Raw genomic sequence first — 21,578 nt, forward strand, 5'->3', positions numbered from 1 at the left:
TCATATTATATTCGCTATCAGCATTCATCATATAGGTCACCCATTAAAATCTTAACTCTTCAAATTTGGTAATGAAATCAAGGCCTGGAAGTATTGTCAACTTCTAACTTGGAAAATGTGTAGAAAGCCTGTTGTAGGTTTAAAAAGGTCAACTACTGAATAAGCATAGTTTAACTGTTGTGTATGGACATCCAGCTCCTCCTTTTATCTTCTCTCCCCAACCCAATTCTGCTTTCTCCCAGGTTCTGTGGAGCTGCTGGGTGCCATGGCGTACTGTGCTCCCAAGCAGCTATCGTCCTGCCTTCCTAGCATTGTACCCAAGCTGACTGAGGTGCTGACTGACTCTCATGTAAAGGTGCAGAAGGCAGGCCAGCAGGCCCTCCGACAGATTGGCTCTGTCATCCGCAACCCAGAGATCCTCGGTAAGACTGTTGGCCATAGACGATGGATGTATTTTAGAGGAATGGAACTTAGTAATACATTTGATTTGTATAGTTCTTTTCAAAATGGTGTCATGAAAGGCTTTTCATGCAACAAAATAATTGTAAAGGAAAACAAAAAAAATGCTCAGATTTGAATTTCAGGATTGCAGAAAAATTATTTAATGTAATAAAAGATTTGTTTTCTTGATCTATGATCTTGAGTTGTGCTACCATCATTAAAATCCATGGGTAATGACAGTCTCATTGGTCATCTCTCAGCCATTACCCCCATCCTGTTGGATGCCCTCACTGACCCGTCCAGGAAAACACAGAACTGCCTGCAGACACTGCTGGACACCAAGTTTGTCCACTTCATCGATGCGCCTTCGCTAGCCCTCATCATGCCCATTGTTCAGAGAGCTTTCCTAGACCGCTCTACTGACACCCGTAAGATGGCTGCCCAAATCATCGGCAACATGTACTCCCTCACTGACCAGAAGGTATGAAACTATGGAAATTTTAGCATAATATCCTTATTTTTAAAAATTATTATTATTATTTTTTCCCCCTTTCTCCCCAATTGTACTTGGACAATTACCCTACTCTTCCGAGCCGGCCTGGTTGCTGCTCCACCCCCTCTGCCGATCTGGGGAGGGCTGCAGGCGACCACATGTCTCCTCCAATACATGTGGAGTCGCCAGCCGCTTGTTTTCACCTGACAGTGAGGAGTTTCACTAGAGGGACGTAGCATGTGGGAGGATCATGCTATTCCCCCTCCCCCCTGAACAGTTGCCCTGACCGACCAGAGGAGGTGCTAGTGCAGTGACCAGGACACATACCCACATCCGGCTTCCCACCCGCAGACACAGCCAATTGTGTCTGTAGGGACGCCTGACCAAGCCGGAGTAAAAATGATTTTAACTGGTATTTTCCAGCCCAGATGTTAAAAGTAGGTTTTTTAGGTACTATTTTTTTTTTCCATTTTTGCAATTTGTCCTGTGCAGGCCCAGACATTCTTTCTTTCAACCTTTGTTTTTTTATGATGGTAGTTAGTGGAGATACTCTTAAGAAGCTTAAAAACGAACAATTCCGACTTACAGTTTTTCCCACATTTTCTTTTGTACTACAGAAAATTAAACTTGACCCAAATAAGACAGTTGGTTTTGATCACATTGATCATATGAGATACGTGTAACAGCCTTATGTATGTGTACGTGTCTTTGCTTGTAGGACCTGTCTCCATACCTTCCTAGTGTTATTCCTGGACTCAAGGCCTCTCTGCTGGACCCAGTGCCTGAGGTATGTTCAGTGGAATCAGAATCAACTTTATTGGCCAAGTGTGCCTATGCACACAAGGAATTTGACTCCAGTACACAGCAGCTTCTAGCACTTGGAGACATCACTCACACACACACAAAAAAGAATATAAGTAAACAAAACAGCAAAAAAAAACAAGAAATAAGTGAAACAACAACAAGTTGGAAGTTAATGTAATCACAATAATATGATTAATGTGTGTGTAAGACTAATAATGTTCATCATTCTTCCTGTCCGCCCCAGGTGCGTACAGTCTCAGCTAAGGCCCTGGGTGCCATGGTGAAGGGCATGGGAGAATCCTGCTTTGATGATCTGCTACCTTGGCTCATGGACACACTGGCATCTGAGCAAAGCTCTGTAGACCGGTCTGGAGCAGCCCAAGGTAACCTCACTTCCTGCATGTCCCAAAGAGCTTTAACACTACAGTCTTATTTATGTTACTTGAGCTAAAATGTATCGACGCCCATATGCAGAGGGCTGATTACAGAGTCTATGTACTAAGCTGTTATGTCTGCTCTGTCCAGGTCTGGCCGAGGTGATGGCTGGCCTGGGTGTGGAGAAACTGGAGAAGCTCATGCCAGATGTGGTGCAGACTGCAAGCAAGGTTGACATTGCCTCCCACGTCAGAGATGGTTACATCATGATGTTCATCTACCTGCCCCTTACCTTTGGGGACAAGTTTACCCCCTATGTTGGGCCCATCATCCCCTGTATCCTCAAGGTATAGACTCTACCCTCTGTAGGCATTTAGCTTGACACTTGTCAAATAGGTACAGCAATACAATATGATCAAATCCCTAAATTTTCAAAAAGCAGCTAATTGTCAGGAATGTGGCACTCAAAGCCACATCATTCAGACAAGTAATTTAAAGGTGCTATGTGTAATATGTCGCCCTTTCCTGCAGCATATTATGACTAGTTAATATCAACAGGAATTGCTGATTGTGACTGATTGAAACAAAGTAACCGATTCATGGTTCCCCCACCCTCCAGATATCTGGTTTAAAAATCACAGGATCTGAGGCATTAGAGTTGTTTTTGTTGATGTTTGCTTCCCTGCCCACCAAAAGATTTTATTTGCATCTCCAGTCCTCAGCAAACTATGCAGCAATTTCAGCGAGTGATATTGAGGACATTTGAAAATAGATGTTAGCAGACGTGCCATGTATCCACAGCCGTTCTACTTAAATTTATTTTGTCTTGCTTGCTTTGACTCGCTAATGTTATTCAGATCACTAAACAATAGGGGTCAAGATTCAACCATGTGCTATTGAGTGATGTGTATGCAGCTTTTCAATTGCACCAAGCTTTAGACCCAACAATTTCACTGATTACTTCCCTCCCTCTCTGTTTGAAGGTGTGTCAGTTAGTGAAATCTAATGGTAAAGTGATTGGTTAGGATTAAATCATGAATACTTATCCATGGATTTACACATCGTTGGGAACCACTGCTGGTGAATAGTCTCTTACTGGTGCACAGTGGCTCTCATTCTCTCTGTCTTGGATTCTAGGCGTTGGCTGATGAAAATGAGTATGTGAGGGATACAGCATTGCGTGCAGGCCAACGCATCATCAGCATGTATGCTGAGACCGCCATCGCCCTGCTGCTTCCTGAGTTGGAACAGGGCCTGTTTGACGACTTGTGGAGAATCAGGTCAGACTTTCATACACACAGTGTGTTGAAAGAATTAGCCGTTATTTGTTATTCTTATGGCCATTAATGATTGCATTCCTTAGTGAGCATCCATGTTGTTTTTGGGGTTTACAGATTCAGCTCCGTGCAGCTGCTGGGAGACCTGCTCTTCCATATTTCTGGAGTGACAGGAAAGATGACCACAGAGACGGCTTCAGAAGATGACAACTTTGGCACAGCAGCATCTAATAAGGTATGTTTCTATGATGTTGGTATCGTTCATTAATATTTTTTGTAATCTCACTAGTATGATAGTAAAAATGAGGAGAAAACTTTGTTCATATGGCATTTCTAAAACAATTTTGCAAATGATGCAACAGTAATGAAATCCAATATCAAAAGCAATTTAAATTTCATCGTTTGTATAAAAAGTTGTTAAAAACGAATTTTCTGAAATGAATTGAAGAAAAAGGCACATGAGTGAATCATTGTTGAGTTTGACCCATAACCTCTCCGTCCAGGCGATCATCGGGGCTCTTGGTGCTGAACGGCGTAACCGCGTCCTTTCTGGCCTTTACATGGGTCGCTCAGATACTCAGCTGGTGGTGCGGCAGGCATCCCTCCATGTGTGGAAGATCGTGGTGTCCAACACTCCCCGGACCCTCCGAGAGATTCTGCCCACCCTGTTCACCCTGCTGCTGGGCTTCCTGGCCTCCACCTGTCCTGACAAGAGAACGGTGCTACACCTCTTACTGTTAACCACGCCACTCTGGGAATGTGATTTACCTTTCTTTGCTTTTTTTTTTAAGGTTTTACCAGGACGTTTGGCTTCTAATCATTTCTAGGCAGATTGTTTTTCTGCTGCTTTGTGTCCCTTTCTGCGTCTCTCTTACCACTCCTTCATTTTCTAATTCAGTTTTTCCAGCTTTTTCTTTCCCCTGTTAACATCTGTTTCCTTGTACATATTTACGTTTTCCTATTTTTTTTGGAAAATGATTGTGCAAGAGCCTCGGTTGACCCTTTGTGCTGTTGTGGTTTCAGATCGCAGCCCGGACTCTGGGTGACCTGGTAAGGAAACTTGGAGAGAAGATTCTCCCAGAGATTATCCCCATCCTGGAAGAGGGACTGCGCTCAGACAAGAGTGATGAGAGACAGGGCGTGTGCATTGGCCTGAGCGAGATCATGAAGTCTACCAGCAAGGATGCGGTCAGTCACACAATGAGTCTATTTAATGTGAGCATGTACATTCCCAGTCTTCTACATGGAGACAAAGCAGAAGCCTGGCTTGCTTGACACCTCTTGTATTGTTGAATTGGCACTGCCCGTGTAGGCTTGATATAAGTAGGCAATGCAATATATGATTCAAAATCAGAAGGTCCTGTTGCATTTACAAACAATTCATGTAGGCTTTTTTGAAGTACTGAAAAACTGTTATGTATTGTAGTTTGGAACAGTGGTTTGAGAATTACTGCAGAGTTGACACCGACTCCACTTCCCCATAGAGTATTAGTAGACAACTAAGCTGAAGGTGTGTGTTTACAGGTGTTGGTGTTCTCAGAGTCCCTGGTCCCCACTGTGAGGAAGGCGCTATGTGACCCACTGGAGGAGGTACGAGAGGCTGCAGCCAAAACCTTTGAGCAGCTCCACACTACCATTGGTCACCAGGCGCTGGATGACATTCTGCCTGCCCTGCTCAAACAGCTGGTAAGTGGAGATAATATACAGACTGAGACATTTCATACAGTAAGATATTTTACTTCGTCAACATGTGCAATTATTGAAAATAGAAAAGATAATAGAAAATAGAAAAGATCAAGCTCATTACATATGAGCTTTGTCGATGTAATCCTTAATAATTTTTCGGTTGCATGCAATATTGAATGGGATTTACAAATTGTCTGCTAAAATACACCTAATATCTTTTCACAGGATGATGAAGAGACAGCTGAGTTTGCCTTGGATGGCTTGAAGCAAGTTATGGCAGTGAAGAGCCGATCCGTGCTGCCTTACTTGGTACCAAAGGTAAAACATCTGCTCTTTCCCTTTGCATTAAAATCTATATCAGCCAAACCACATATCTGACCAAACTGTCCTGCTCTTTTCCTGCCAGCTGACTGCCCCTCCTGTGAACACATGTGTGCTAGCTTTCCTATCTGCCGTGGCTGGAGATGCTCTGACACGCCACCTGGGAGTCATTCTTCCTGCCCTACTCTCCTCCCTCAAAGGGAAGCTGGAGTCAGAGGATGGGCCACAGGTAATATCAGTATTAACGAACTGTAATGGTTTTAGTGGTTGAAATGTAAACAGGTATTTTACAGGTGTATTCTGTCATGCTTGGTAATAGGAAGATAGTATGTTATTTTCAAGGATATTTTGGGAACTTCAGTTTTTTTCAGCACACGATCCCTATTTTTAAATGTCGTATTCCAATTTTCTGGCTTTTTCTGCTGCTCCCTTAAGATAGTATAATAAAATGGCCGCTCTGATGGCTGAGCGGAATAAACTGCCGTTCTTGCAATCCGCTCATGATGTGGCTGGAAGGTTCGTATCCCAGACTCGCCGTAACCGGTCACGGCCAGAGCGTCCATGGGGTAAGGCATTCATTAGGCCACCCTTACCCGAGGGATAGTGGGTGTAGATCGGTGTAGTGTTCGGGGACTCGTCGTTCTCCAGCGACCCCTCTGGCCCATCCGGGCGCCTGCAGCCAAACAACCGAAAGCATTCTCCCTATGTCTCCTTCACAGCGTGAAGGTAATGCAATCCATGCGAGGCTTCAGCGTGTAAAATAGCGAGAGCAGCCGACACGAGTTTGAAGGAAGCTGGTGTTACGACTATCTCTTTCCTGTGGAAACGTGAGCCAGAGGAGTTATTCAACAAAGAGTTCCAGCCATATGCCATTGGGTTAATCGGGTGGGATAAGGGGAAAAACTAGAAATACATTTATATGTAATAAAAAAAAGATAATATAATAAAATGTTATTCACAAATCTTTTTTTCGTCTCCATTCAGGAGCTGTGCAACTGTCAAACAGTGATCCTATCTGTGGAGGATGAAGTAGGTCAGCGCATCATCATTGAGGACCTGTTAGAGGCCACGCGGGGCCCAGACCCAGGCTTAAGACAGGCTGCCGTTACCATCCTCAATGGCTATTTCGCCCGCACTCGTCTGGACTACAGCGGACACACACGTACCTTGCTGTCAGGCCTCATCCGCCTGCTCAACGACTCCAACCCTGAGGTCCTGGTGCAAAGTTGGGACACCATCAACTCCATCACTAAGGTGTGTTAGGATGAAATCCACAATCACTTTTTTAATCATCAATTACAGTAAACGTACAGGAATTTGTCTCGGTGACTTGTCTACAGAAATACTGACAAGTTATAATTTTGTAGTACATATTGATACAACCATGTCCCCCTCAATGACCGATCTGGATCATAGAATATGCTCTTACCGTAGATTAAATTGTAAATATTATATGGTTGTAGTTGTGTATGAAAAAATAATGACACGTTTTTTTTCTTCTTCTTTTTTTTTTGTTTGTTTTTTTTTTTTTTTTTTGAGTAGAAACTAGATGCAAGCAGCCAGCTGGCTCTGATTGATGACCTGCACAGAGACATCCGATCAGCAGCTGCAGATGTCAAGGGCCAGCACCTACCTGGTTTCTGTCTACCTAAGAAGGTAAGACACTAACCAATTATTAAAATATGATGGCTTCATTTTCATAGCTCTAGTCTTTACATGATTGTCTTCCTGTAGTCCTGTGTATTTCATTGAATAAGGTTTGGTAGCAACACTGCCAGGGACAGGGCATTGAAAATCAAAATATTTTGTATTAACAGTACTGTCACCACAAACCGACACTGCTCACAGCTTGAATTACCAGTCACCTTTAGAACATTCACTTTCTAAGACAGTAGAATAGTGGGCTAATGTTGACAGTCACCTTGTCTCCTCATTTACCAGCAACCAATTATTTAATAACCAGATACTGTCTCTACAACAGTATCTGGTTATAAATATTAATAATACACAATAATAAATAGGTAGAGAAGGCATATGACAGGGTGCCGAGAAAGGAGGTGTGGTATTGTATGAGGAAGTCGGGAGTTGCAGAGAAGTATGTAGGAGTGGTGCAGGATATGTATGAGGGAAGTGGGACAGTGGTGAGGTGTGTCGTTGGAATGACAGATGGGTTCAAGGTGGAGGTGGGATTATGTCAAGGATTTGCTCTGAGCCCTTTCTTGTTTGCAATGGTGATGGACAGGTTGACGGACGAGATCAGGCAGGAGTCTCCGTGGACTATGATGTTTGTGGATGACATTGTGATCTGTAGTGAGAATAGGGTGCAGGATGAGAGCCTGGAGAGGTGGAGGTATGCACTGGAGAGAAGAGGAATGAAAGTCAGTGGGAGCAAGACAGAATACCTATGCATGAATGAGAGGGAAGACAGTGGAATGGTGAGGATGCAAGAAGTAGAGGTGACGAAGGAGTATGAGTTTAAATACTTGGGGTCAACTGTCCAAAGTAACGGGGAGTGTGGAAGAGAGGTGAAGAAGAGTGCAGGCAGGGTGGAGAAGAGTGTCAGGAGTGATTTGCAACAGAAGGGTACCAGCAAGAGTTAAAGGGAAGGTTTACAAGATGTTTGTGAGACCAGCTATGTTATATGGTTTGGAGACAGTGGCACTGACGAAAAGACAGGTGGAGCTGGAGGTGGCAGAGTTGAAGATGCTAAGATTTTCATTGGGAGTGACGAAGAAGGACAGGATTAGGAACGAGTATTAGAGGGACAACTCAGGTTGGACTGTTTGGAGACAAAGCAAGAGAGGCAAGATTGAGATGGCTTGAACATGTGTGGAGGAGAGACACTGGGTATACTGAGAAAAGGATGCTGAACATGGAGCTGCCAGGGAAGAGGAAAAGAGGAAGGCCAAAGAGGAGGAGGTTTATGGATGTGGTGAGGGAGGACATGCAGGTGGCTGGTGTGACAGAGGAAGATGCAGAGGACAGGAAGAAGTGGAAACGGATGATCTGCTGTAGCGACCCCTAATGGGAGCAGCCGAAAGTAGTAGTAGTAGATACTGTCTCTACAATGCTATTGGAGTTGTATCTTGAAATCAGCTTGCATACATTGGCCCTTAAAATCTGCAGCAAAGCCACATGGTCATTTATGATGTGAATTCAGACAGATGCCAAAAGTCTATAATAAATCCTCATCATCCTCATCTTCTATAGGGTGTGACCTGTATTCTGCCTGTCCTGAGAGAAGGTGTGCTGACTGGCAGCCCTGAGCAAAAAGAGGAGGCAGCCAAGGCGCTGGGAGGTGTCATCAGACTGACCTCCCCCGAGGCCCTGCGACCGTCAGTGGTCAACATCACTGGACCGCTCATTCGAATCCTTGGAGACCGCTTTGCTTGGACAGTGAAGACTGCTCTGCTAGAGACACTCACCCTGCTGCTAGCAAAGGTCTTTCTGTCTTGTCTGTTGAAGGTCTTTGTTTGCACCTGACATTTCTGGAAACGTAAATAATTTAAGTAGAAAAAAAAAATCAGGGTCATTTAAAAAAAATTTTTTTTTTAGGATTTATATTTATTTAACCTATGCTTTATTTTGCTGCTGATATCACAATGTGAATTGATAAACTATTGGTCCAATGTTTGTCATGCTTTGGAAGATAAGAATTGCATTCTTAGGCCCTATCTTTATTGCTGTGTTGTCTCTTCCAGGTGGGCATTGCCTTGAAGCCCTTCCTGCCCCAGCTGCAAACCACCTTCTTGAAGGCCCTCCAGGACTCCAGTCGTGCAGTGAGGTTGAGGGCTGCTGAGGCCCTTGGCCAGCTGGTCTCCATCCACACCAAAGTGGACCCTCTCTTCACTGAGCAGTTCACTGCTATCCGCAATGCTGAGGACTCCGGAGTCAGGTACGCACACCTATGCAGTGATGCACACCAGGGAAGTCATGAATATGGAAGGAGAATTTCATCCTTTACCCAGTTCAGAAGTTACTTTGTGCATACTATATTTTGCAAATAGATTTAATGAACAATAAAGTATGAATTTGTAAAACTCATTTGTTCAGTCTTAGGAGAAAAATCTGACATTGTCTTGTATTGTACACAACTGAAAATGTCTAGACAGATATGAATGGTAGTTGTGATGTGTCCAACCACCAATAACAACTGGTATTGTGATTGTTGGAGAACGTGTGTAAAAGAAATTGATCATGAATCAGCACTTATCTGTAAGAGACACTTGGCTCTTGCAGCTGGAGTACTAAGTTGGAAAATGAAACTGAAATACTAAATTAAAAAAATTAGTCGATTTGTTGCGCAGTTCATATAGAACTCCAATTATATTCCACTGGGATTCAGTGATATGATGCATTATGATTATCTAGGAGTTCACCGGGAAGCATGGACATAAAAGTCTTTTTAATAAGGGCCCGAGCACCGAGTGGTGAGAATGCCCTGTTGTATTTCTAGGATTATTATTATTATTCTCTTTTTAAATGCATTTCTGAGGTGCTAGGGGTACTCAAAAACTCATGAAGCTTTGCACATGTATTGGAAGTGGTGAACATTGAAAATTGTTAGGGGGGTGCTATCGAGCCAATTTGCTACACCCGAGCCCAAGACCCATATCAGATATCAAAGTCAAAGGCCCACCTTGAAATTGATGTAGATATATGAAATTTGGTTGGCAGGTGTAACATCACCAGGCTTAAAAAAAAATAACTTGGAGCCATACCCCAAGTCCAACACGAAGTCAGCCATGTTGAATTTACTGTGCAATGTTTAGTTTTTGTCATTTCCAGGCTGTTGTACTTTAACGGAACTCCTTGAGAATTAACCGGAGTGACTTCAAGTTTGGTCTGTGACATCTCAAGACCTTTGTGACGCTAAATTGCAAACCTTTTGAGTTTTCCTGGAACACCATCGATGTGGCATGCTGTTCAGTTTGCATGTTTCGCTATGAAACAGGTTGTTTTTGTACATCGAGAATGTACATTGTCCAATTTCCCCCAAATTTCTCATGCTTGACAAGAGTCCAGCCCTAAATACATACACTTCCTGGCAATAGGAAGTTACAGGTGCTGTGCTTATACGATCTCTGCCTAGCAGGTTAACCAGCTGCATCTCAAATTTGGTCTGGGACATTTGAAGACCGTCACACTGGTTACTTGCGAAACTCTTGAGATTTCGTGGAATGCTGTTGCCGTGGCGATGCAGAACATTTGCATGTTTCGCCATGAAAGAGGAAGCTGTTGTAACTTGACTTTTCACTGTCCATTCTGGTCCAAATTTCACATGTTGGATAAGAGTCCAGGCCTGAAGACATCTACATGTCTATATTGTGTCATAGTCATAGCGCCCCCTACTGACAACAGGAAGTCAGCCTTATGTGACAAACATCATCCGATTTACATGAAATTTACATGGTGTAGTCTACACCAGCGTTTCTCAAACCTCTCCTGGAGGACCACTTGTCCTGCATGTTTTAGCTCTCTCCCGGCTCCAACACGGCTGATTTAAATTATCAGTCTGTAATTAAGCAGCCTCGGGAGTTCATAACGAGTTGATCATTTGAATCAGCTGTGTTGGAGCAGGGAGAGATCTAAAACATGCAGGACAAGTGGTCCTCCAGGAGAGGTTTGAGAAACGCTGGTCTACATGATATACAGCAACTGACGGATAACTAGTGGGTTTTCCGTAGCACCACATAGTGGACACAGGAAGTGATATTTAACTCCTTCGTGCAGTATCCGATATTCATAAAAATGCATATGCATGTCAGGCAGCCTTCACTAAATATATTGCTGCATTAATGACACATTTGTATAGCACCACCTTCTGGCAACAAGAAGTGAAGCGCGATAGTTATAGCGCTACCTACTGGCAACAAGGTGTCAGCCTTATGTGAAAAACATCAATGATTTACATGAAATTTACATAGTGTGGTCTATACATAATATACAGCAACATGACGTATAATTAGTGGGTATTCTCTATTGCCACATAGTGGACACAGGAAGTGATATGTAATTCCTTTGCGCAATGTCGAATATTCATGAAAATGCATATGCATGTCAGAGGGTCTCCCCAAAATGTATTGCTGCATGAATAACACGTGTGGCACTGCCTACTGTCAACAGGAAGTCAAGTCTTACGTTACAAACTTCCTTTGATTTACATGAAATTTAAAGTGTGTGCTCCACATTTGATATGCAGCAACATAATGTACATTTAGTGCATGTTTTCTAGCTTCACATAGTGGACATAGGAAGTGATAGTTGTCTCCTACATGTAATGCTTAATATTCATGAAATTGTATTCAGAGCAGTGTCAACCAACCTCCACTAGCATTACCACAGCCGCCACTCCCTCAGACACGCGTGACGTGCGAGGGCCTGTGCATCGCTGCTTGCAGCTTTAATTTCCTAAGTGAAATTATGTTTACCTAGCTACTTTTGTTTTCTATGATCACCTCTTTGAAAATGCATGTATTCTGCTTTCTGCCCTCTCCAAGGGAGACTATGCTCCAAGCATTAAGGTTTGTCATCCAGGGGGCCGGATCAAAGGTTGACCCAACCATCCGCAAGAACATCACCACCACGCTACTTAGCATGCTGGGACATGATGAGGTATGATGACAGGATCAGCAGATGCCTTACAGCATCTAATTCAGCTCAGGAGATTTATGTCTTCTTGGAGGACTACACTGTTTTTCCCAAGAATTCCCAGTGGTAGGGACTAAATAAATTGACTCACTTCCAATCCACCAAAATGAATAAAATAAGAAATGAGTTGGCCAAATCAGAGCTAAGAGTGCTCATCATATTCTTCATATATCTTGTAATTCCATTATAATTCTGTTATCCTCTTTCAATTTTGTATTCTTTAAATTGTGTAAACGCAACATCCATTGTACGTCTGTCTGTCTTGGGAGAGAGATCCCTCCTCTGTTGGTCTCCTTGAGGTTTCTTCCTGTTTTTTTAGGGCGTTGTTCCTAATCTAATGCGAGGGTATAAGGACAGGATGTTGTATTGCTGTAAAGCCCACTGAGGCAAATTTGTAATTTGTGATAATAGGCTATACAAATAAAATGGACTTGACTTAAAGCTTTATCTTAGACATTCAGAGGGGATTTTACTTGCAGTTTTTTCTGTGGTGTAGCCTCTGTTCAGAGTTTAAACACAGATGTCTGGTGGATAGGATGTGGTTTCATGAGAGGTGCTTTTGGGCCCTCTGTTTCACTTGCCTAAAAGTCGCGGTTGTCTGTCTGTGTGTATCTCTGCATATTCGTGTGCATAGGATGCGACACGCATGTCCTCAGCTGGCTGTGTTGGTGAGCTGTGTGCCTTCCTGTCAGAGGAGGAGCTGAGGACTGTGTTGCATCAGCACATATTGGGTGAGTGTTTATACACAGATTATACACACATCCCATTACTTCCTCCCTTATTTTAAGCATTTTAATTATTCTATAAGACACTTGTATGTGTTTATATAATTTATTTTGTACTGTGGCAAAAAACCCCCCAAAAACAACATTAGTAATTTCACAGCCACCAGGTTCTAGTATTTGGACTCCCCTAACATTTTCCAGTAAACAAATGAGAGTATAGTGCTCTTAGAGACAAGTAGATTCAATTGTTAAGATTTCAACCAAATAAAAGCTGCTTTTCAGGATAATTTGTTCAATATATGAACAGAAGGATACATGAATAGTTTGTTAAATCCACTCTGATTTGTAAAATCTGCTCATACAGTGTGATTAATCTGTGCTTTACAACTTATTTTAGATTTTTAGCTGTTTTTGATATATGCGATAGTGATGATCAGGTTGTTTTTTTTTTTAAAGACAAACATTCCATTACGTTTGGCACCTGTCCCTGCTCATGGGTGTACTTGCCCTTTATCCACAGCTTACTTGCATCAACACTATAATGAAGGCCGATAACTTAATAAACATGTTTCCCTTTAGCGGACATTTCTGGGGTGGACTGGATGGTGCGGCATGGTCGCAGCCTGGCTTTGGCCATAGCAGTAAAGTCTGCTCCCGAGCAGCTGTGTATGGAAGAATACAGTGACTTGGTGGCAGAGACCATCCTAGCCAATGCCACTGCTGACAGGGTAAGAAAATGGAACATATCAGTAAGGTTTAACTGTTGCCCTCATTGTTCCTGGATCCTGGCAAGGTTTCTCACAGTTCGTTTGAATTCATCTTTCAGTATCTATGCGAGGTAGATACACTGATGAGCCAAAACATTATGACCACTCACAGGTGAACCGAATAATGTTGATCGTCTCCAAACAAGGGCAGATGTCAAGGTCTGGGTAGATTAGATGGTAAGTGAACAGTCAGTTCATGTAGTCAACTTAACCGTGCAGCAGGTTAGGGCGATCAAGGATAGAGATAGAAATGTGCTGACAAACGAGGAGAGTGTGCTGAGAAGGTGGAAGGAGTACTTTGAGGGGCTGATGAATGAAGAAAATGAGAGAGAGAAAAGGTTGGATGATGTGGGGATCGTGAATCAGGAAGTGCAGTGGATTAGCAAGGAGGAAGTGAGGGCAGCTATGAAGAGGATGAAGAGTGGAAAGGCTGTTGGTCCTGATGACATACCTGTGGAGGCATGGAGATGTTTAGGAGAGGTGGCAGTGGAGTTTTTAACTAGATTGTTTATCACAATCTTGGAAAGTGAGAGGATGCCTGAGGAATGGAGAAGAAGCATACTGGTACAAATTTTCAAGAACAAGGGCAATGTGCAGAACTGTAGTAACTACAGAGGTATAAAGTTGATTAGCCACAGCATGGAGATATGGGAAAGAGTAATAGAAGCTAGGTTAAGAGGAGAGGTGACAATTAGCAAGCAGCAGTATGGTTTCATGCCATGAAAGAGCACAACAGATGCGATGTTTTCTTTGAGAATGTTGATTGAGAAGTATAGAGAAGGCCAGAAGGAGTTACATTGTGTCTTTGTGGATTTAGAGAAAGCATATGACAGGGTGCCGAGAAAGGAGGTGTGGTATTGTATGAGGAAGTCGGGAGTTGCAGAGAAGTATGTAGGAGTGGCGCAGGATATGTATGAGGGAAGTGTGACAATGGTGAGGTGTGCAGTTGGAATGACAGATGGGTTCAAGGATGAGGTGGGATTCCATCAAGAATCAGCTCTGAGCTCTTTCTTGTTTGCAATGGTGATGGACAGGTTGACGGATGAGATCAGGAAGGAGTCTCCATGGACTAGTTTGCGGATGACATTGTGATCTGTAGCGAGAGTAGGGTGCAGGTTGAGGAGAGCCTGGAGAGGTGAAGGTATGCACTAGAGAGAAGAGGAATGAAAGTCAGTAGGAGCAAGACAGAATACCTATGCGTGAATGAGAGAGAAGACAGTGGAATGGTGAGGACACAAGGAGTAGAGGTGACGAAGGTGTATGAGTTTAAATACTTGGGGTCAACTGTCCAAAGTAATGGGGAGTGCAGAAGAGAGGTGAAGGCAGGGTGGAGTGGGTGGAGAAGAGTGTCAGTGATTTGCGACAGAAGGGTACCAGCGAGAGTTAAAGGGAAGGTTTACAAGATGGTTGTGAGACCAGCTATGTTATATGGTTTGGAGACAGTGGCACTGACGAAAAGACAGGAGGGGGAGCTGAAGGTGGCAGAATTGAAGATGCTAAGATTTTCATTGGGAGTGACGAAGAAGGGCAGGATTAGGAATGAATATATTAGAGGGACTGCTCAGGTTGGACAGTTTGGAGACAATGCAAGAGAGGCAAGATTGAGATGGCTTGGATATGTGTGGAGGAGAGATGCTGGGTATATTGGGAGAAGGATGCTGAATATGACGCTGCCAGGGAAGGGGAAAAGAGGAAGACCAAAGAGGAGGTTTATGGATGTGGTGAGGGAGGACATGCAGGTGGCTGGTGTGACAGAGGAAGATGCAGAGGACAGGAAGAAATGGAAACGGATGATCCGCTGTGGCAACCCCTAACGGGAGCAGCTGAAGGTAGTAGTAGTAGTAGTTCACATAGTCAACTTGTTGGATGCAGGAGAAATCGGCAGGAGTAAAGACCTGAGCTACTTTGACAAGGGCCAAATTGTTATGGCCAGATAACTCGGTCAGAGCATCTCTGAAATGGCAAGGCTTGTGGGGTGCTCCCAGTCAGCAGTTGTGAGTACCTACTGGCAGTGGTCCGAGGACAGACAAATCAGAGACAGGGTGTTGGGCACCCAAAGCTCATCAATGCGTCAGGACAACGAAGGCTATCCCATCTGGTCTGAACTGACTGACAGAAGGTCTACTGTGGCACATGTCATAGATAATTTTAATGATGGTTATGGGAGGAACGTGTCACAACACACAGTGCATCGCACCCTGCTGCGTATGGGGCTGCATAGCCACAGACCAGTCAGAGCGCCCATGATGATGACCCCTGTCCACCGTTGAAAGCACCTACAATGGGCATGCAGGCATTGCAACTGGACCTTGGAGCAGTGGAAGAAGGTTGCCTAGTCCGATGAGTTGCGTTTTCTTTTAGATCACGTGGATGGCCTTGTACGTGTCCACCGTTTACCTGGGGAAGTGATGGCATCAGGATGCACTGTTGGAAGAGGACAAGCCGGTGGAGGGAGTGTGATGCTCTGGGCAATGTTCTGCTGGGAAACCCTGGGTTTGACACGTGTCACCTACCTAAACATCGTTGCAGACCCAGGTATACCCCTTCAGGGCTATTGTATTCCCTGAGGCAGTGGCCTATTTCAACAGGACAATGCACCCTACCGTCGGCGTCGTCGGCGTCTCTCGTGTCCGAGGATCCATTCCAAGAGATAGAAAAAAAAACTCTTGGAGCCATTCGCTAAAGCCTTGATTAAAGTGGTGATCAGGTCGTGACGCTGGTCCACGCTGCTTGGCCTGGGAGGATCTAGTTCCATGGCAACACAAGATTGAAGACGATAGGATCCGCCACAGGTTGCACCCAAGTGATGGTCGGATTGAGAGTCCGGACTGCCCACTTGTTAGGCACTTACGAGCCAGGGATGTGTGGGATTTTTATAACCGCCAGTCCGCGGTCCCGTTGGCCTTTAGCCAGCTGAGTGCTGCCCAGGTTACGCCAACTCCACAAGTGAAGTCCGGTCAATACCGCAAGGAGGGGCCTATCCGGGGTTTGTCATGCATGCAGGAATCGGTAGCCTGAACCTTTCAGCCTACATCACATGACGCTTCAGCAACCCGCACCCTACCACACACCACACATTCTTCAAGAATGGTTTGAGGAACATTAAGAAGTGTTCAAGGTTTTGCCCAACCCTCGAAATTCTCTGGCTCAATCCAATCGAGCATCTGTGGGATGTGCTGGGCCAACAAGTACGATCCACGATGGGCCCCACCTCGCAATTTACAGGACTTGAAGGATCTGCTGCTAATGTTTTGGTGCCAGATACCACAGGACACCTTCAGGAGTCTTGTAGAGTCAATGCCTAGGTGGGTCGGCACTGTTTTAGTGGCACACGGAGGACCAACAGCGTATTAAGCAGGTGGTCATATTGTTTTTGCTCATCAGTGTATATATTGACAGAATACTGCCTAGAAGTCTTAATTTCACCATGCCATGTGTCAGCTTGTACCGTGGAAGTGTCTAGGTCATCAGTAGGTCAGAGCATGAGTGTCATTCCTAATGGATGAAGTGATTCTGCTTTCCTGATGTAATTCTGTATCCTGTTTCTCCTTCAGATCCCAATTGCTACCAGTGGGATCAGAGCTGTGGGCTATCTTATGCGGCATCATCTCAGAACACAGGGGGGCAGCGGTGTATCCCAGCGTGTCATCACTCAGTTTGTCAAGGTAAGGCAGGAAAAGGCTCATTCAGCCTATTTTACACCCTTTTTACATGCCATACATCCCTCCTGTCTGGGAACTGTGCTAAGTTTTCTATTTAACAATAATTTGATATATATTTTAGGTTTAATCACATTGTAGCTGATGAGTGCGCAATGCACGAAACAACCTTCTACTGAAATGCATTAAAGTTTTTTTTCCCCTACATCTTACACTGTCTAATAAATCTAACCATTTTGTATATACTGTACTGTACATTGTATGTATACTGGTACACTCTGTCATGTTCATCTACCTCAGGCAAGTATGTAAGTAACCTGCTAACATTTATTTCAGCATCTCTGATATATTCTCTGCACCATTGCACTTAATCACATCTTATTTCACCTGTATAAGTCAATCCTTGTGTATATATCTGAATACTTGTGTTGTAGTGTTGTTATTCTATGTTAAGTACACTAAGAGAGCCACGAAACTGGAGTGAAATTCCATGTGCAAACCTACATGGCCAATAAACATGATTCTATTTCTAATATAACTCTTTAGGGACAGTTTTCAATATATCACTGCAACTTCATTTTTAGATGGTGGTAATTTGATTTAAACAATATTTTCCTTTGAGAAAGTTTCAATTCTTTTGCTTTTTTAGTAATTTAGAATTTGATCATGTTTAGACACTGTCAGACCACAAAATGTTTTTTTAATCAAACAGCAGAAACTTAAAGCTACATGAAAAGGCCTGAAAAACAATGCTTTTGTTTAATTTAAAAACACATAAAGGAAAACCAAAACAATCCTTTGCTATATTGTTATGTTGAGTTCTGAATAACATGAAATGTTGAACAACAGTCTAGTATTAAGCTAATCTCAAACAGTAAGTTTGAATACCTGCAATGTAGACAGTACAGTCTTTTTGAGAATCTTTCTAGTTTGATAGAATACTTTTACACATTCGTTCATTCGTACATTCATCTTCAGCCGCTTCTCCGGGGTAGGGTCGCGGTGGCAGCAAGCTAAGTAGGGCACTCCAGACGTCCCTGTCCCCAGCAATGCCCTCCAGCTCCTTCTGGGGGATCCCAAGGCGTTCCCAGGCCAGATTGGACATATAGTCCCTCCAGCAAGTTCTGGGTCTATCCCGGGGTCTCCTCCCAGTTGGCCGTGCCCAGTAAACCTCCAAAAGAAAGTGCCCAAGAAGCATCCTAATCAGATGCCCGAACCACCTCAACTGGCTCCTTTCAACACGAAGGAGCAGCGGCTCTATTCCGAGCTCCTCACCCTATCTCTAAGGCTGAGCCCAGACACCCTACAGAGGAAACTCATTTTAGCCGCTTGTATCTGCGATCTCACCCTTTCGGTCACTACCCAAAGCTGATGACCATAGGTTAAGATTGGAACGAAGATTGACTGGTAAATTGACAGCTTTGCCTTCCAGCTCAGCTCCCTCTTCACCACAACGGTCCGGTACAACATCCGAATTACTGCTGATGCTGTACCAAATGCCTTGTGCACTTCTTACACATCTAAAACCAAAATTCCCAGATCAAATATTTTGAAATATCTTGTAGTACAACAATGCAAACACAACAGTCTGTCAGGAAGGGTTAGCACAGGGGTTCCCAACCTTTTTTGGCTCGTGACCCCACTTTGAAGTCACAAAACTCTAGTGACCCCAGACATTCTAAAATTGCGCTGGAATTAATTTGTTGCAAGACATTTTTCATTTTAGACCACATTTAGGTTCTACCCATGACAATTCTGTATATTTATTATGTATTTTATGTATTATGATTGGTGTCTCTTTTTTGTGATCAATTTTTTTTATTAGTCATCTACTTTTTCCCCAACACAAGACAATACAAACATGATAAAAAAAAAACAGGATAGGAAAATTACATATACATATGTACATACATACATACATACTCAGACTGCTCAGATCCCCCCTCCCCACAGGACCTAAGATTGGTGTCTCTCCCCTATTTATTGGGAGTTGAGCTCGCACATCTCGCTGCAGCCTTTCAAAGTTTGGTGGTGTAGTTGACAGAGCACATCTCATCTCTGCAGTTACATCCAGTCGCAAACGGTGCTTTGACTTCATGCACACAAGAGCACAAAATCCGGCTTCACACAAATATGTGCTTCCAAAAGGAACCAACAGTTTTAAAGCACACTGAGATCTCTGGGTACTCTTCTCTTGCTCCAAACCAGAATTCCTCCATCGCCACTCACAAATGCAGCCCCTGTTGGTTTCTATCGCATGTCAGTTCAATCAGCTGTTCAACAGCAGTGGCAGGTAGGTCCACTGAGCCTGCATCACAATGGAATGGGTCCCTTACCCAGTCAAACTTTGACATATCCACGTCTGGAAAATAAGTGGAAAAGTGCTCTTCTACGTGTTTCAGGTGCTTGCACATCATCTTTGTGGAGCACTGGTCACCAATGTTGTTGTCTGTTAGAAACTTGCTCAGCTGGGGGAAAGGGATGAAGTTTGCTTTTGAAAAGCTTTCTGTCCAGAATGTGAGTTTCCCCATGAATCCATCAATACAGTCACTCATCTGCATGATATTCTTGTTTTTCCCCTTCATGTTTATGTTCAGTTCATTAAGTTTTCCAAAGATGTCTGTTACATATGCAAGGAGGCACATTTTTTGCTGGTCACACAGAAAGTCAACAAAATCTGTTTTGTTTTTTTCACATCCATGAAAAACACCAACAGTTAATTTCTCAACTTGAAAATCGATCCAGCACCCTACCTCTCGACAACCACCGTGCTTCTGTGTGAAGGAGCAAATTGTCGTGTTCAGAGCCCATATCGCCTCATAGTTTTGCAAATAGACGTGCACGCAGTGGATGTGGTTTTATGTAGTTGACCATGGCTACAACCTACTGCAATATGTCTGCGATGGGCACACTCAGTTCCTTAGATGCCAGTTGCTCACGATGAATCATGCAATGATTCCATACTACAGAGGGGGCCAGTTCCACGATTAACGTACGTAGGCCTGCTCGCCACCCCGCCATAGATGGAGCCCCATCTGTACAAATCCTACCATACGCTCCAATGGAATGTTGTTTGTCTCCATATAGTTGTGGAGGACATCGTACATTACCTTGGCAGTCTCTTGTTCAGGGAGAGGGAAGCGGTACAAAATATCCTCGTGAATAACATTCTCCTGCATATAACGAACAAATGTCAACGCATGGGCATTTATTTTTTCCTTCTGTGCTGCCATCCATTTGTAGAGCATAGGCTGGGGAATTTTGTAGTCCATCTGTTAGCGTGCGCTCTTGGTCATTAGCGATTGCATCTATCCTTCTTTTCACTGTGTTATCAGACTTCGGTTTTTGCGTTTCTCCCTCCCCACATAGTTTTTACCGTTTCAACGGCAGCTGGCAATATCAAAGTTTCAGCGATGGTATGTGGCTTCATAGCCTTTGCGACAAGATAGCTCACCTCAAAAGATGCTTTCAAGGGTCGCTCACTGAAAGTCATTGCCTTTCTGAAGTACACTCGCTGCTTATTCAGCTCGGCATATTTATTTTCAAAGAGAGATTTTGGTTTGCCTACATATTCTTTATGCCTTGTCTCAAAATGTCTCGAGCTTGTTGGATTTCACGCTCTCCGTAGACAGGACATTACCACACAGCAGGCATTGCAGCCTTTCCCCGCTGTGTTCAGTTATGCTATTAAATCCAAACTGAAGGAAGGTTTCATCATATTTTCTCTTTCTTTTTCAGTTTCTCTGTTTCACTCGAAGATGTAGAGGGCACCGGTGGGCGACGAAATCTCTCCATTTTCTGTCACTCTGATTCGCTTGCTATTTGTTTGAGCGTGGGAATCTGCACGTTGGTCACGTGTGATCGCTTGAATCAAGATATACGGAGAACTCGATTTTTATGAGGGGAAGCGAGTTTTAAATCGTGTGTGGTGTTTTTATTATTATTGTAATAATTATTATTATTTGTATTGATGAATTACTAAAAATTTCAGGCGACCCCATTTCAATTCCATGTGACTCCACTTGGGGTCACAACCCCAAGGTTGGGAACCTGTGGGTTAATATTTGAACGTGACAGCATTATGTGTACTGCTGGCGTTGGGTATGTCTGTGACCCCTTCTCTTTGTGTGCCCCTGCAGTGTCTTCAGAATCAGTCTAGTGACATCAGACTGGTGTCAGAACGTGTGTTGTGGTGGGTGTTCAGAGATCCAGCCACACCCTCCATGGAGACAAGCCTTATCAAACCCCTGCTGAAGAGTCTGTTGGACAACACCAAGGATAAGAACACCAGCGTTAGAGCCCAGAGTGAACACACCATTGTCAACGTTCTTCGACTGCGCCAGGGAGAGGAGACCATGCAGGTTAGTCGGAGTTTCAAG

The 21,578-nt window shown here is 43.7% G+C and overlaps 1 protein-coding gene across 2 annotated transcripts in view; it reads left to right on the forward strand.

Moving 5' to 3' along the window:
- The window catches only part of gcn1 (GCN1 activator of EIF2AK4), a 63,585-nt gene that overhangs the window by 41,194 nt on the left and 813 nt on the right, over positions 1 to 21,578 (forward strand). Inside the window, exons 36-56 of one of the 2 annotated variants that reach the window (XM_056296985.1) lie at positions 243 to 422; positions 702 to 922; positions 1,653 to 1,721; positions 1,983 to 2,121; positions 2,264 to 2,460; positions 3,251 to 3,393; positions 3,508 to 3,625; positions 3,894 to 4,109; positions 4,414 to 4,578; positions 4,915 to 5,076; positions 5,302 to 5,394; positions 5,483 to 5,626; positions 6,382 to 6,651; positions 6,940 to 7,053; positions 8,608 to 8,838; positions 9,099 to 9,292; positions 11,898 to 12,012; positions 12,683 to 12,779; positions 13,353 to 13,501; positions 17,095 to 17,205; positions 21,339 to 21,560. In XM_056296985.1, coding sequence (XP_056152960.1) covers positions 243 to 422; positions 702 to 922; positions 1,653 to 1,721; positions 1,983 to 2,121; positions 2,264 to 2,460; positions 3,251 to 3,393; positions 3,508 to 3,625; positions 3,894 to 4,109; positions 4,414 to 4,578; positions 4,915 to 5,076; positions 5,302 to 5,394; positions 5,483 to 5,626; positions 6,382 to 6,651; positions 6,940 to 7,053; positions 8,608 to 8,838; positions 9,099 to 9,292; positions 11,898 to 12,012; positions 12,683 to 12,779; positions 13,353 to 13,501; positions 17,095 to 17,205; positions 21,339 to 21,560 — 3,350 coding nt within the window. Of the gene's footprint in view, positions 1 to 242; positions 423 to 701; positions 923 to 1,652; positions 1,722 to 1,982; positions 2,122 to 2,263; positions 2,461 to 3,250; positions 3,394 to 3,507; positions 3,626 to 3,893; positions 4,110 to 4,413; positions 4,579 to 4,914; positions 5,077 to 5,301; positions 5,395 to 5,482; positions 5,627 to 6,381; positions 6,652 to 6,939; positions 7,054 to 8,607; positions 8,839 to 9,098; positions 9,293 to 11,897; positions 12,013 to 12,682; positions 12,780 to 13,352; positions 13,502 to 17,094; positions 17,206 to 21,338; positions 21,561 to 21,578 lie in introns of those variants that run through there. The other variant, XR_008811858.1, reaches the window with a different exon arrangement.

Source organism: Lampris incognitus, chromosome 1 (genome assembly GCF_029633865.1).
Source record: "Lampris incognitus isolate fLamInc1 chromosome 1, fLamInc1.hap2, whole genome shotgun sequence".
NCBI lineage: Eukaryota > Metazoa > Chordata > Actinopteri > Lampriformes > Lampridae > Lampris > Lampris incognitus.